This window comes from Quercus robur, chromosome 4 (genome assembly GCF_932294415.1).
Source record: "Quercus robur chromosome 4, dhQueRobu3.1, whole genome shotgun sequence".
Lineage (NCBI taxonomy): Eukaryota > Viridiplantae > Streptophyta > Magnoliopsida > Fagales > Fagaceae > Quercus > Quercus robur.
Window position 1 is genome coordinate 28,072,275 of NC_065537.1, and position 15,388 is coordinate 28,087,662.

Sequence of the window (15,388 nt, forward strand, 5' to 3'; positions counted from 1 at the left end):
ATATAAACTTAGTAAAATTTTAATACCCATTTAGTTATGTTTATTTGTAAATGCATCATATGTATAAGCATAGGTTGTAAGCTAGTTTTATTTCACATATAATTTTTTTTTTCTTATTTTTCTTGAGATTTAAGCATATTGTTTAAGTCATTCGATATTTCCATTCATTTACAATTTTTAAGTATGAATGTCAAGACAAAAGAGGTCAAAACTGGGCATGGCTGGGTTTCAGCCGAAAGTAGATGGATTCTTTTTTCTAAGGCCGCAATTGACTTTCTAGCAATTGTGCTTAATAAAAGTGATAAATAGACTATATTTATAAATAAATAAAAAAGGAGAATTCTTACAAAACTAGTATACAAATAAACATTGCATTGTCACAAAGATAAAAATATATTCTTCTTCTTTGCTTCATGAAAATTGATCTCAATGAACTATGTTGCCCATCAAATCAACAATCAAACGATCCAATGAAGAGTGCGAAGATCCACCATCCATCAAAGCTTTCCTACCTTTTTCTTTAATTTCCTTCACGTTCTTCCTTATCTCACTATTGGGGTCCATTACTTCCCTTATTCCTCTCTCTATCTCCATAGCCGTTACAATAATTTGCTTACTTTTACTGTAATCCATTTTAACCTCAACAGCTAATCTCAACTCTTTCACCATCTCAAAAGCATTAATTTGTTGTTCAGCATAAATTGGCCAAGCGGCAATAGGCACACCAAACCAAAGGCTCTCCAACGTAGAATTCCACCCACAATGCGACACAAACCCTCCGATTGCTGAGTGGGCCAAGATCACCACTTGTGGAGCCCAACCAATAACCTTACCAGTACCTTGTGTTCGATTGCTGAACCCTTGTGGCAGAATTTCCTCAAGGTTTGTGTAATCACTTGGACTAGCAATCCCACCACTTGGTGGTGGCTTGCGTAAGGACCATAGGAAACGACAGCCACTATGCTCTAATGCATATGCTATCTCTTTAACTTGGTCTTTTTCAAAACTTCCCATGCTACCGAAGCATAAGAACACCACTGATGATAGAGGCTGATCATCAAGCCACTTCATGACATCAAAACCATTTTGGGGCTTTTGGATCTCATGGTTTTCGCCCTTCAGGTTCATTATAGGTCCCACAGGGTAAACTAGTGGTGTTTTGGCATTAGAAAAGGAGTTTATTGCGAAGGGTTCAAGTTCCATGAATGTATTTATAATAATACCCTTTGTTTCTTTGAACCGTCTTGCTTGGTTAATAAAAAAAAGAGGGTTACCTAGAAGTCCAGAAGGCAAGACCTTAGCTGGGACTTTGTTGACAAAACTTGGCACAACCAGCTCAGTGTCTGAGTCTTTGTAAGCCAAAATATCTTGGTTGTGTTCATCATGAAGGGTTTGAAAATAAAAAGTGAAACCAAGAGCATTAGCACTTGAGGTGTAGTATATGTATGTAGGGATACCAAATTCATTAGCTACATCTATCATCGGTGTACAGAACATGTCCAAGACAAATGCAGCTACTTGAGATGTATTAGAGCTCGACTCGGCAAGAGTAAGCTTGGAAAGAACATCTTTGAGTAGGGGTTTTTGGCTTTCCATAAATGAAAAGGAATTGAAAGAAGTGGTGGGTTCGTCTTCAGCAGGGAGGTCAATGAATTTGATATGATTGCTGATGGAGGAGGAATTAAGCGATTCAATGTAGGCACTAACCTTTGAGTCAGATGATTGCTTCATTATGAAGATCTTTATCACGAGCCTGTCGTCTCGTTCTGTTAATAGCTTTGCAAGCTCTACCATTGGTATGAGGTGACTAATACTCGGGAATGGAATGAACATCAACTCCATTGTCTGCTTCACCAGATATTTTATCAAAACTTCTGCTCTCCGGCCTTTCTTTCGATTATCGTAGATGTGTATGAAAATGTGCAAAATAATAGAAATACAATGTGCAATTGATATTCAGTTGTAGCTTTTAGCATTGGTTATATAATGTCTCATAATAATACATGCCATTAGCATCTGTAGTTACATAGGATTCAATTTCTACAGATGGTGGAAAATCAAAAATTACAAAATCTTCCTGGAGAGAACACCCTCTTCTCGCCAAGGCATCCGCACATCTATTCGCTTCTCTAAATGTGTGACTTACGCTAACCTGATGGAAGCTTCGTAGGAGGGATCTGCAGTCATTAAGCAAAGGAAGGAAAGAATTATTAACAACAGAATTGGACTGCACCAAATCCACAATTACTTTTGCATCAATTTCAACTTCAATATTTTGTAATCCCATATGAGAGGCAAGGATAAGGCCATCCCTTAACGCCCAGAATTCAGTAGTGATACTTGTGGCAAAACCAACGTCTTTTTTCTTTTCTTTTTTTTCTTTTTTTAATATAATATTATAACTATTTAATACTTATCCGTTTTGTGTGTTTTGCCCACACATCAGAACACTACAATGACCATGACTATTTATTTGTACCCTATTTTAGTATTATTATCTAATAGATCTATATATATTCTTTTTCTAGTGAATTCTGGTTTATCTCCTTATAGATTTAATGAACCTTTTGTGAATTCGAAATTTACTACTCAAGATTTAATGAACCATGTGTGCTTTCTCCAAACTTTTGTGACATCAAAAATATCTGTTAATAAATTCACTAAAGTCTATCGTATATGTTATTAATTTCATTTCGAGTCCATTTCGTTTTGTTTAGTAGAATATAATATTTTAGTACTGGCCTATTTTGACATACAATTTTAAGTTGTTTCGAGATTTTATAAAACACACACACACACACACACACATATCTTTACTATTATATAAAACTAGCTTTTAACCCGCGCAATGCGCGGGATCATTTTATGTATTAATAAACTTTACATTCAATATAAACTTAGTTGTCATGCTTCCACTACATGCATTCAAGTATATATGTTGCATTTATAATTTGTTCTGCTTTTAAATTTCTGTGGCCAACAATGCTTAGCTTCATTTAAAGTCACAGATAACCAAGTATATATGTTGCATTTATAATTTTCCTCCTTTTTTGTTTGTTTTTGGAAATGATTTTTTTTTCAAAAGATAAAAGAGGTGAAAACAATAATCTCTGTATAATTGTAAAAATGGTTTAATTAGAAGTAATAAAGTCATAAGAATTTGTTCTCATTATGTTTCTTTTTCTTTTTCTTTTTTTTTTAAAAAAAAAAAAGTGAAGAGAGGAGAATAAATGGAAAGAAAAATTTAGATTGTTATATCTGTATATCTGAACCATGGCATACTGTTTCAGAAAACAAAGTGTCTTAACTTATCATATTTCTTGGGTAAAACACCATAGTGTTCCATTAAGCAACTGAGCATGCATTCAACTACTAAAAAGATTTTCTCCAAAAAAAAAAAAAATTACTCAATAGATGATGAAAAGAAAACAATAGCCTATATAATATGACATGCAATACCAAAACAACTTGTATAAGATTATCAAACTTCTGTATCAAGATTGTGCTTTACTGCTTTAAAAATTTACCTTGAAAATATGGAAAAACTGGAGAACCATATTTGACATCACTACATTATAGTCATGATACAAATTCTTATGCAAAATTCAATAGACATAAGGAAAATTTTGATGCATTCAAGCAGATATATAACTGATCCAAACAGCCACAATACAATTAAATACACTATATTGACTTAGTCGAAAAATTAAAATAACTAAAAACATAGTAATCAAAGATGAAATAAATCCATCTGCTTTCAAGCTACAAATTCCCTCTCAAACTTTGATTTTGACAGTAAATCTTGAGTTTGGCATCAAGATGAAGCTGCAAACAAAGAAAAGAAGAAGTTCAATATTGTTTACCCAAAGAAGAAGAAAAAAAAGAAGAAGCCTGAAACTGGGAAAACAATTCCAAAGGATAGATTAAACAATCTACATAATTCTTTGAAGCAATCCAATATTAAATCCTAATTTATGGTCAAGTGCAAATTTCTTCTTGGCATTCTCTATTCTTTAAAAAGACTTTTGAGAGAGGGCTTGCTTTTTTGTTCTTTTGAGTCAAAGTAGTGTAAATCTCATTCACAACTCTAATGTATGTCTAATTGACAACAATAATCAAACACATTCAAGGCAATTCATCAAATGACAAAACACCCAACTCACATTTGCACCAAATCTAAGCAGCCTAACTCACTAGCTTGAAGAAAGAAAGTCCAAAACCTCAGCTGAAATTTTTTTACTACAAAGAGGCAAGTACTTTTAGCTGAAAAAAAAAAAAAGGAAGAAAAAAAATGCAAGTCTAAAACTCTTCCCTAACCTATATAAAAATAAATAAATAAATAAATAAATAAAAGAAAGAAGAAAGAAACGATCATCAAAGTGTCCTTGACAGTAAGAAAGTCCAAAACCTCAGCAGGAATTTTTTTTTACTACAAAGAGGCAAGTACTTTTAGCTGAAAAAAAAAGAAAAGAAAATTCAAGTCTATAATTTATCTAATAACCCTTCTTCTTCTCTAATGACCCAGATAGCAAGCCAAAAAAAAAAAAAAATCAAAACAAAAAAAAATACGAAATTGAAATTCATGAAAGCAAAGGAACAAAACCTAGAAACTGAAAATTCCTAATAACAATTCAGTTAGAATTTGATACAAAACCCAGAAATATAAAATTCCTAATAAAAATTCAGTTAGAATTTGATCTTCTAGGTTGTTTCCCTGATTTCAACGATATCCCTAAATTGACAGCAAACATAATTGAAGACAATAGGATAAGAGGTTAGTTGAAAATTACCGAGAAAGAATGGTCTGATATCGAGAGTTCCTGGGAAAGGGGTTTTTTGTGCTTATGCTGAAGGCTGTTTCATCTTCCTTCCTCCTTATTTCGGGGAAAAAATAGAATGACAAACGTCTCTGCATGAAATCAGAAAGTTTCAAAACACGATTTATTTCTCTGTTTCTTTCTCCATGTCGCAGCCTCATCCTCTCTGTATTTCATCGTCTTTCTCTGCTTCTGTCTCCGTGTCCTCATCGCCTCTCTGCATTTCGTCGCCTCTCTATTTCTATTTATGTGTACTCTTTAATTTTAACCAGTTATTTTTTGCTATTTATAATGACAGGATTTTAAACGGTATTTGTGGTAGATTATTACGGGTTGATATTAATAGAAAAAAAAATAATTTAAATAGTAAATTTAAATTATAATTAATAATAATTTTCAACCTATAATTGTTAAGAAAATATTATAAATATAATACTTTTAATAATAATATTTTTTTTTAGCGCAAATAAACATTAATATATATTATATGCCGTTGTACCTAGACAATAGGGGAAAAATAAAATAATACCTAGTGTGACACTTGGATTTTTTTTTTTTTTTTTTTTTTGACATTTCCGAAGCTAATCACGTGGGCTTTTTGAAACCTAATCAATAAAAGAGGATAGGGGTACAAGACTTTAGAAGAAAGTAGAAATTAGAAGTGTAAAAAAGACCAATCTCCACTAGCATTGAATGCGAAACAGAAAAGCAGTGGGCTGGGTTCATTCAGGCAAGTGGCAGTCGGTGACATGGTGGCGACCTATTATTGATGGGTTTGTATTTTTTTTTTTTTTTTTTTAAGTCAAAACCAGATACTGGCTGAAATTTTCATTTCGGCTGGAATTTAATGGGAGAGCCAAAACTTCCCAAAACTAGTCAAAATTCAACTTGAGATGGAACGGGTGGTATTACTGTACCAGATTGCAAGTTAATACGATATATTCCAATCGTTTCAATCGGAACGAAACGAAATATATAACATTATTTTGTGTCCTAAAACCTAATTTATTGGCATGTTATAAATAAATAAATTGTATACTTATATGAGGTTATTTGTATGAACTAATTGGACATTATCATATAGTTTTTGAGATGCATTTTATGTGATTTATGTGATGTAATTACATAAAATATAAATTACAAGTTCCTTGTAAACTAAAAAATGTAGTTCGTACTCAGTGATGAAATTGAACGTTTTATCTATGAAGACTATAAGTTTATAACATGTTGTGAGAGTGCCTTTTTCGGGATACTCAGGCCCAAGGATCCCGGGCCTGAATGAAAAGGAAGGGTTTGGTGGACCGGGCCTTGACTCACCGCAGCTAATCGAGCTGTTTAAGAATCAAGTGAATGCAGAGAATACTTCTGACAATATACAAAAAAATGACAAACAAGGATATCGAAGAGTGCCAAAAATTAACAACGTAAGTTCAGAAGGAAAGAAAAACAGGATTAGCAAGATGATAAAAAAAGAGAGAAAGAAGTGTTGTGGAGATCCTGGGAATTATGAAACAGTATTTCATTAATACATTATCTGTTTGATTACAGAAAGCTCACTAGGACGTGATACAAGGTCCAATCAAGCTCAAAAATTGCAGTCTTGAATGGCTATTTCAGCCTTCAAAACTTGCAAAGTTTGATTCTCGTTGAATCCGAGTATGTGCAATAGTGGCCTTTACAGGATATCGGGAAGCAATATTTGTTTTTCCCTTAGTATTTTCTTTCTGCACAGATTTTTCTGATAGTTTTTCCTAGAGAATTTCTTCTTTCTTGCGTTTCTTTCTTTTTTTCTCGCTGCCTTCTTCACAACCCATCCCCTCATTTTATAATGGAGTTTTCTGGGCGTCCCGGGAAACCGTTGGTTCCCATGTTTTGTTCTTTTGCAAATAGAGCATTTTCTGTCCCCATCGTCTCGGTAAGTCCCTTTTCCGTTTTCTCTCATTCTTTCCTTCTCTTGATTCTGATTCCTTCGAAAGCATCTGGTTGGCCATCCTCTTTGGGACGTGCTGAGATATGCCCTTCTCGGCATCCCCACTTCTGGCGCCTTCTACTTTTCCGTTTCGTTCCTATTTGGGCGGAATCCTGTTCTGCCATTTTAAAAATCGTTTTGTTATCATTCTTCTTCCCTGTCTTGGTTCCCCGAGGCCTCTTCTGTCTGTGCCATAAGAGGTCGCTTGCGTTCTTTTGTTTTCTTGTTTTCTTTTTTTCTGTCTTCTTTCTATCGATCTGTCCCAGTCTTCCTTTTTATTTGTGCTTGAAGGGATCTGCGCTTATTGAGGATCCTTGCTTCTTTATACTTTGCCGTGCTCTCTTTTTTGGATGCTTCTTTCTTTTCTAGGCTTCAGGATCCTCTGGGCCTTCCTTTTATTCCCCCATGGGTCATCTGTATCTATTGCTTTGGGCTTAGCCTGAATTTTTCCTTTTGGGATTGACTTGTTCTTCTGTTTTGGGCTTATTTTATTATGACCCTTTTTTTAGACCTCAACATTTAGCCCCCCGAGCTCGTGGGTTGCCTGAAACCCACGCGTGAGTGATTTAGGTTTCCTAAGATTTTCGTGGTATCCCCCTTTTTTCAACTTCTACTGGGTTCCCTTCCTTTTTACTTGGAATCCCGGCCCTTTTCTGCTGCTTTTAGTCACCTCCTTTTTGCGTGTTGCATTCCCTTATAATTATTACTTTTTGCAGCTTCCTCTTTATACGGGACGTGGCAGTTGGGTATTTGAGGTAAAACTCCTCTACCCACTTTTCTCGTTTCCCGTTATTTCTCATTAATAACTGCTGATTAATCCCTACTTCAAATTAAATTTCTTGGCAACTGGCGCGTCTTTCCATAAACTGTTTTCCCCAACTACTATTTGTGCCTTTATTGTAGCCGTTTCATCTTATCACTTTGCTTCTCTGAGTTTTTCACTCTTTGTGTTTCTCTTTCCTTTTCTCTTCTTCTCTGTTACTCTTTGTTTCGATGGCTTCTTCTTCTTCTCGAAAGAGGAGAGAGCGTACTCCCAGTCCTTCTGAGGGTGAAGGTTCTTCTGGTTTTGCTCCGAGTGATTCTCACGAGGTTACTGAACGTCCGGCCTTCCCTTTACGGGATCCTTGGTATTCTCTCAGTTTATTTTTCCCTCATATATCTCATGGTGAGGCTCCTCCATCCCCTCACGTTTGGATGTTTTCTGGCCAAGCGGGTTTCGCTGGTTTCGCCCAGGTTCCTGATCCTAGAGAGATTTTCGATCTCCAGATCAGACAAGGAATCCGAGAGGCGGTTCCTATTTTCTTTGATTTTGTTCCGGGAAAGATTCAGGGTTGGCCTATATGGGTAGACAAGGAACTGTCTGATGCTGAGTTTGTGGGTCGTTTGGAGCGCGACGGTATCCTAAAGGCAGTGGCTATTTCCAGAAACCTTGAGGGCTTCAGAGACGCCAAAGGGCTCAGGCATCTGGTACGTCGTTGGTGTCCTTCCCTTCATACTTTTTTCTTTTCTACTGGTGAATTGACGATCACCTTGGAGGATGTGGTTAATAACTTCCTCCTTCCGGTGTTTGGTGAAGAGAATCCCTTTGATATTAACCTTTCTGGTGAGGATCTCGTGGTAGAAGAAAAATTATTTGGTCATTTTGGTGGTCGCGCCGCCTCTTCTGGTGGTAAGCCGGCTAGGATGGGGAGATGGGTGATGACCCTCTCTCGTGAAAAAGATAAGGAAGTGAGGTGGGCCGGTTTCCTGGCTTTTTGGCTTAGTAAGTTTTTGTTTAGTGAGTTCCCTGGGTACGGAGTTAAGTCTTCGTTTTTTCCGTTGGCAATCAAGTTGGCTCGAGGTACCCAGTATCCTTTGGCCCCTCTGTTTTTGGGTCATGTTTATTCTCAATTGGACTAGCTTCATGGAGATGAGGCTGAGGGTGATTCTTGTTATGTGATCACTTCATCTCTTCACTGTGCTATTCTTCAGATTTTCATGTGGGACCGCTCTGCAGCTACTTTGGCTAAGTGCAGGAATTTGAAATTTGTGAAGGACAAGTTCCAAGGATCCCCCGACATAGTGAAGGGTCTTTGTGGCAATTCTACCGATGCCTTTCCCATTATTTTTCGTTGGATTAGCTTGAAAGGTGGTGGCCTCAATCTTGTGGAATTGTTTGACCAAGCAGGGAGCTTATATTGGAGATCCCCTCGTGAGTTTGGTCCTGGCTTTGTGTGTGATTCTGTGTTGTCTTCTTTTTTATCTTCTATAGGTAATACCTTTGACTTGCGCCGTGGTGATGAGGGCAGTCTGGCTTATCTTACCTGCATTAGCCCCTCCTGCCTTCCTGTGCCTTCTTCAAGTGGCCCAAAATATACTCATTATTCAGCACACCGGGTGCTCCGACAATTTGGTTTTGATTAGGACATTCCTCCAGTTTTTAAGGATGTGGTGTCATCCCTTCCTTCCTTGGATCCTTTCTTGAGGCTGTAGGCCTTTTCTTATTGGTCACGGAGAAGCCCCCAATTTGCAGTGCCTAACTCCCAGAGAGGAGTCTTTGCTTCTAGTGGCTATACCAGTTATTGGAGAAGAGTACAAAAGTCTTTTGTTGATTATGTTGGCACTGGTACAGTTCGGGAAGCCCCGAATCCTAGCATTGTTTCTGCTTCGACATCCAATAGACGTTTATCCCTTCCTACTGCTGGGATTGTTTCTGCTGCTGCAAGCAGCAAGACTGGGTTTGCAGAGTGGCATGCCTCCAGGGGAGGTTGGGTGGCTTATGGACAGGATTTTCCTAAGACCTGGCTGGGTGATAGTCTCATCATTGGTGCTTCCTCTGGGGTGCCCATCAAAAAGGGTGCAACAGAGACAATAAGTGCTGCCACTGCTCCGAGTAAAGGTAAGGATGTCAAGTCGAAGAAAATGAAAGCTGCTGATGTTGGCGAAAGTACAGGAGGTGTGGAGATAGGCTCTGAGGCGAAAAGAAGGAAAACGGGGAAATCTCAAGCACACTTGGCATCTTAGGAGGCAAGGATGTCAGGGAACCTTTGGTTTCAAGGACCCGGAAGAAGACCAAGGTAGAGTCTTCTTTTCCCCAGGTTCCTGTGACTACTTCAGTCCATGGTTCTTTAGGATCCTCTGGTTTGGTATCCCAGCCTCCTTTAGGACCCTCTGGGCGTACTCGTAGTAAGCAAAAGACTTCCAGAGAATCTGTAGAGAGAGAGAGAAGGGCAAGACTTCTTTCCTTCTTCTCTTTTTTTTTTTTTTTACCTGTTCACCTTGTTGCACTTATTTCTATTTTGCTGATGAGTGGTGATTTCCTTTGCAGTCCAAGCGCAAGTCTGATCACAAGAAGGGTAAGAGCCAATCTTCTGGAGACGACGTGGTACGTGTGTTCCCCCCCTTCTTTTGTTCTTTCCCTTTTGTTCTGACATTGTGTTGTTAGCATTTCCTGCTGTTGTGTTTTTCTCTTCTTCTTTTTTTCACTTGGCACTGCCTTCTCCGCTTCTTCTTCCTTTAGGTGGAGGTATCCCCTCCTATGACTGACAAGGCTCTGGGGGAGGAAACTATCACAGCTCTTTCTGTTGTTTTTCCTGTTATGGGGGAGGAGCCCCCTACTGATGATCCAGCTGAGGAAACCGGGCAACCGATGCAAGGTTCCCAGGATTCTCAGGATCCCAAAGCTTCTAGGATCCCGTCATCTCAAAGTCCCCATCTTGAACGCACTCCTAGTCCTATCAGGACTGTGTTTCCTTAATCCTTGTCAGATAAAGGTGCTTTGGGAGACACTCCTTTATCCAAACAAATAGGTAAACCTTGTTTCCTTGAAATAGCGTTATATTTTTACTTTCTTTCCATTTTTTCTTGAGTTCCTCCTTTTCCTTTTCCTTTTAGGTCAAACCAGTGAGAAATCCGCTCCCAGTGTTGCCTCTTCTTTAGAATCAGAAAGCTCAGAAGGTGAGTGCAAGCTGCTCCCATCGTGTTTCCTTTTCTTCCCCCCCTTTTTTTTTCTTTTATACGGCGAAGCCCCCTGCATCTATCCCTTCCTTTAGCCACTTTGCCATTGGTCCTTCACCTTTTCTTCAACTTACCTTATGTTCCTTCCTAGAATCTTCGGGGAAGTCAGGAGATCAGGAAGAAGAGGCTCTGCCCCAAGAAACTGGAACCGGTTTGTTCTTCTTTTTCTCCTTTTTTTTAAAAAAAAAAAAAAAAAAAAAAAAAAAAAGACTAAATCTGTTCTTCCTTTTCTTTTCTTCTTTTTTTGAATATTGATACAGGCTTTGCAGGTTCTGAGCCTGTTATCCCTGAAGGAATTGTGAGACCTGTTCAAGTTGCTGACCTTCATCCAGAGCAAAAGGCTGCAAATCCTCCTGTCTCTGCAAGTGACGACACGGCGATGGGGGATGCCTCGAAGATGGCTGCCTCAGATCTTGATTCAAGACTTTCCTCTTTCCTGGCTCGCTTTAATCTCTTGGAATTCAACAGTCTTCCTGCCAGCCACTTCCATGTTTTTGGGTCTTCTTATGGCAGCTTCCTGCGCTTCTCTGTTCCTGTGGAAGGCCTGCCGCTGCTAGAGAGCCTGCTCAAGAGTCACGGGGATTTTACCAGTGGCTTCAGGGGAGGCGTTTTTCTAGGCAATATTTTGATGGAGTTGCTGTGTGCTGTGCTGATTTCCCTAAGGAATTCCTCTGTAGATTCCTTGTCTGAAGAAAAGCTTCTAGAGTGGAGAGGGGTGGTGCAAGACCTTCTAGAGGCCAAGTTCAATTTGTCTTTTCTGCTGGATCACTTGCGTCTGCTAACTCATATGCTGTTTCAGAGGCAATCATTCAAGAGTATAGACACTGAGATAGTTGCTGCTGAGGAAGCTTTGGCTCATGCTCACAAGGTTTTACAAGACTTGAAGGTCAAGCGGCAGAGGATCCTTTCTACTTTGGCTGTGCCTGTTATTTCTCCGGATGCCTCCCTGTTGGCCGGCCTCATTCCTTAGCTTATTTTTTTTCAGATTTACATGAACAATTTGGGGTTGTATAAGTTTTTTTTTTTTTTTTAACATTGCTCTGCTCTTTGCTTTCTCTTTTGTGTTTCAAAACTGCTTCTTATTTCTTAGTATGTGAATCTGTCTTTTTCTTTGGTATATTGCCTTTTCTTTCCTATGGCTCTTTTCTTTCCTGAGTCCTGGACCATGGTTTCCACAGGCTTCACTGTAAATTCTGGTCCAGGTACCCGGTAATCTATTATGCAAGTACTGAACTGGGTACACTGGTATCCTTCCCTATGTATATTTTTTTTTTTTGAGATACGGTCCCAGTTCATGAACCTTGACAGGTTCCCCTTTTGCCAAGTGCTAAGCTAGGTATCCTAGATATTTTACTTTTATTCTGTGATCCTAGACCTATGCACTTGGGACTGTTTGTGGGATATCTGAAATTATTTGTGAGGTGGATCCTGGGCCATATGTAAAAGGGTATTACATACTCTCCCCTTTTTTTTGACTCAGGTATCCTTCCTTAAATTTATCCAAATTTGGTTCTTGCAGTATTTAAAGAAAAACTTAAATGTTGAAGAAACAGGAATTTCATTAAAACATTGTCATTTTTAAGGAACAAAGAAAAAAGTCTTTTGGTGCAGTATTGACCACAAAGTGTCAATCTATCACATGTTCCTGAACAAAATTATCTTAGACCAGAATTCATGATAAAGGCTGAAAAATAAAAAGACAAAAATAAAAAGAACTTAGTAGATAGTGAAGCTGGTGAAAGGACCCTGAGGTACCGGGATCCCCTTGTCCTTATGCATAGTATTGCTTCAGCCATTTCCCGTTTATGGGCTCTGTCAGGACTGTTCCATCTTCTTTGGTAAGGTAATAATACCCACTTTCATGAGCTGCATTGATGATGTAGGGTCCTTCCCATTTTGGGGTGAACTTGGAAGGCCCTGGCAGGTTCCTCCTCACGTGCTCCGCCATCCTTAGCACTAATTGCCCTTTAGTGAACACTCTTGGGCGTACTGCTTGTGCATATGCTCTGGTCATTCTTTGCTGGTATCTCTGGCTCCTTTTCTTGGCCAACTCTCTTTCTTCTTCTACTCCTTCCAGATCTACTAGCCTCTTTTCATTGCTTGCGTCCTCACTTTCTCTCTGATTTTCCTCCAGAACTACCCTTGGTGTAGGAATGACTAACTCCACAGGACTAATGGCTTCTGTTCCATAAACCAGGGAGAATGGGGAGAATCCTGTGGCTGTCTTTACAGAGCTTCTACATGCCCAAGGCACATCTGCCAGATGGTCACTCCATTTTCCTCCATACTCATGCTTCATTTTCTTAAGGATTTTTAATATTACCCTATTAGTAGCTTCAGCTTGGCCGTTTCCTTGTGGGTAGTATGGGGTAGATCTTCCATGCTTGATGTGGTATGTTTCAGTTAATCCCTTCATATCTTTGTTTATGAATGGGGTTCCATTGTCGCTGATCAATCTTCTGGGGATCCCGAACCTTGTAATGATGTGGTCTCGAATGAAATTTGCTACAGCTGCTCCAGTAGCTTTTTTCAAAGGGATGGCCTCTACCCATTTTGTAAAGTACTCCGTGGCTGCCAGGATCCATATATAACCATTAGATGGAGGATTTATGGGCCCTATGAGATTGAGCCCCCAAGTATGAAAAGGCCATGGCGTCGTCATATCCTGTAGGACATTTGGGTGAGTGTGAATTGCATCTCCTAGGACTTGGCAAGCATGACATGTTTTGACTAGCTCCTCAGAGTCTCTTTTCATCGTTGGCCAGTAATATCCCAACAACAGTAACTGCTTGTACAGCCTTCTCTTCCCTGGGTGACTTCCGCAATCTCCAAAGTGCACCTCTCTGACTACTTCTCTAGCTTCCTTTGGTCCCAGGCACCTGAGGGGATCCCCATGGTATCTCTTTTTGAATAAAATGTCGTTATGCAAGAAATACATGCACGCTAGTTTTTTGAGCTTGTGGGCCAGTTCCCTGTCGGTTGGCAAGATCCCTCGAGCCAGGTATCCTATGAAAGGAACCCGCCAATCTTCTGCAATAAACACCGCGTAGCTTTCTTCTTTATCGATTGCCAAACGACATTCCTGGCATTTCCCTTGTATGATTGCTGCTTCCTTGTCCATATCTGGCCAGTAATACCCCATGCGTTGCATCCTTCTGTATAGGCTGACTTTTTCTGCAACTCCACATGCTTGGGCGTGTAATTCTCCTAGTTTTGACTTTCCTTCCTTCTCGGTGATACATCTGGACAGTATTCCTCCTAGAAGTCTTCTATACAATTCTCCTTCTATCTGAGTGTAATCCATTAGTTCTTTGATGTTCCCTCTAGGGCTCGCCTCTTTCATCCTTTCTTTGACTTCGTCCCTCCAGTCCCACTGTTTGGATTCCCCGGGGTACATCCCTTGGAGGATCCTTACAATAGAATGTTCCTGCCTTCCTATTTTTATCAGCGTATCCCTCCCATTAAATGGTATTTGGGATCCCAGGGTGGCGAGAGCATCTGCAAACCTGTTTTCACTTCTTTGAGTGTATTCTATGCTGAAGGTTTGAAATTCCATCTCCAGCCTTTGTGCCCAAGTCCTGTAGGCTGCTAAACTTTGTTCCCGTAATGCAAAGTCACCTTTCATTTGGGAGACTACAAGATTAGAATCTCCCAGTACTCTCATATGTTTCACTCCTATGTTGAGTGCTATAGTCAACCCAGTTAAGTATGCCTCATACTCAGCTGCATTATTAGAGTATGAGAAACCAAGCTTGAAAGACAGGGGCATGATATCCCCATTTTCACAGCTTAGTACAATTCCTACCCCATTTGAAGTTGCTGTAGCTGACCCATCAAACCTCATGGTCCATTTCTTCCCTGGGATCTCCATCATTGCTACCTCACCAGGGATTTCTTCGCTCAGCGGGCCTTCTTCCTTCCCTGGGAATTGAGCTAGCAAATCTGCTATGGCCTGGCTCTTGACAGCCTTGGGAGTTCTCATACCTATATCATATTGTGAGAGCAACACTAGCCATTGTGCTATCCTTCCCGTGAGAAGGGGCTGGTGCAGGAGTGCTTTTATGGGGTGGGACTTGGTTACCAAGAGGATTTGGTGAGCTGAGAAGTACCTCTTCAACCTTTGGGATGCATAAACGATCACTAGGCAGGCTTTCTCTATTCTGGGGTACCTGGTCTCGGTATCCTTGAGTGTTCTGCTTACATAATATATGGGCTGCTCATTTCTTTGGTCATCTTCTTGTGCCAGCAAAGCTCCTATTGCCTGAGAGTTTGATGCTAAGTATAGCAACAGAGGTCGCCCACGTACTGGCGCCTGGAGGGTGGGCAGATGATTCATAATGCCCTGAATTCTTTGAAAAGCTTCCTGCTGCTCTGTTCCCCAGGTAAATTCATTTCCCTTTTTCAATAGTTTGGATAGGCCTGCTGTAGCTGAGGCTAAACCAGGCACAAACCTCCTGATATAGGAGACCCTTCCCAGGAAGCTTTTGAGTTCCCTAATAGTAGTTGGTCTTCTCATCGTGGCAATAGCTGTGGCCTTGGCTGGGTCCACGCTTATGCCTTTGTGATGTACCAGGAACCCAAGGAACTTTCCAGCAGACACTCCAAA

At 39.7% G+C, this 15,388-nt stretch overlaps 1 protein-coding gene and 1 long non-coding RNA gene across 2 annotated transcripts; both read right to left on the reverse strand.

The window, feature by feature from the left end:
* Positions 1-340: 340 nt before the first annotated feature.
* On the reverse strand, positions 341-1,948 carry LOC126721064 (anthocyanidin 3-O-glucosyltransferase 2-like). Its single transcript, XM_050424063.1, has one exon. The coding sequence runs from the start codon at positions 1,840-1,842 to the stop codon at positions 427-429; it is 1,416 nt and encodes a 471-aa protein (XP_050280020.1). The 5' UTR covers positions 1,843-1,948; the 3' UTR covers positions 341-426.
* Positions 1,949-3,609: 1,661 nt separating this feature from the next.
* Positions 3,610-5,125, reverse strand: LOC126721065 (uncharacterized). Its single transcript, XR_007653802.1, has 2 exons — positions 4,791-5,125; positions 3,610-3,825 (listed from the first exon to the last, which is right to left on the reverse strand). It is a non-coding gene; the product is annotated as an uncharacterized LOC126721065 (long non-coding RNA).
* Between the last annotated feature and the right edge of the window lie 10,263 nt (positions 5,126-15,388).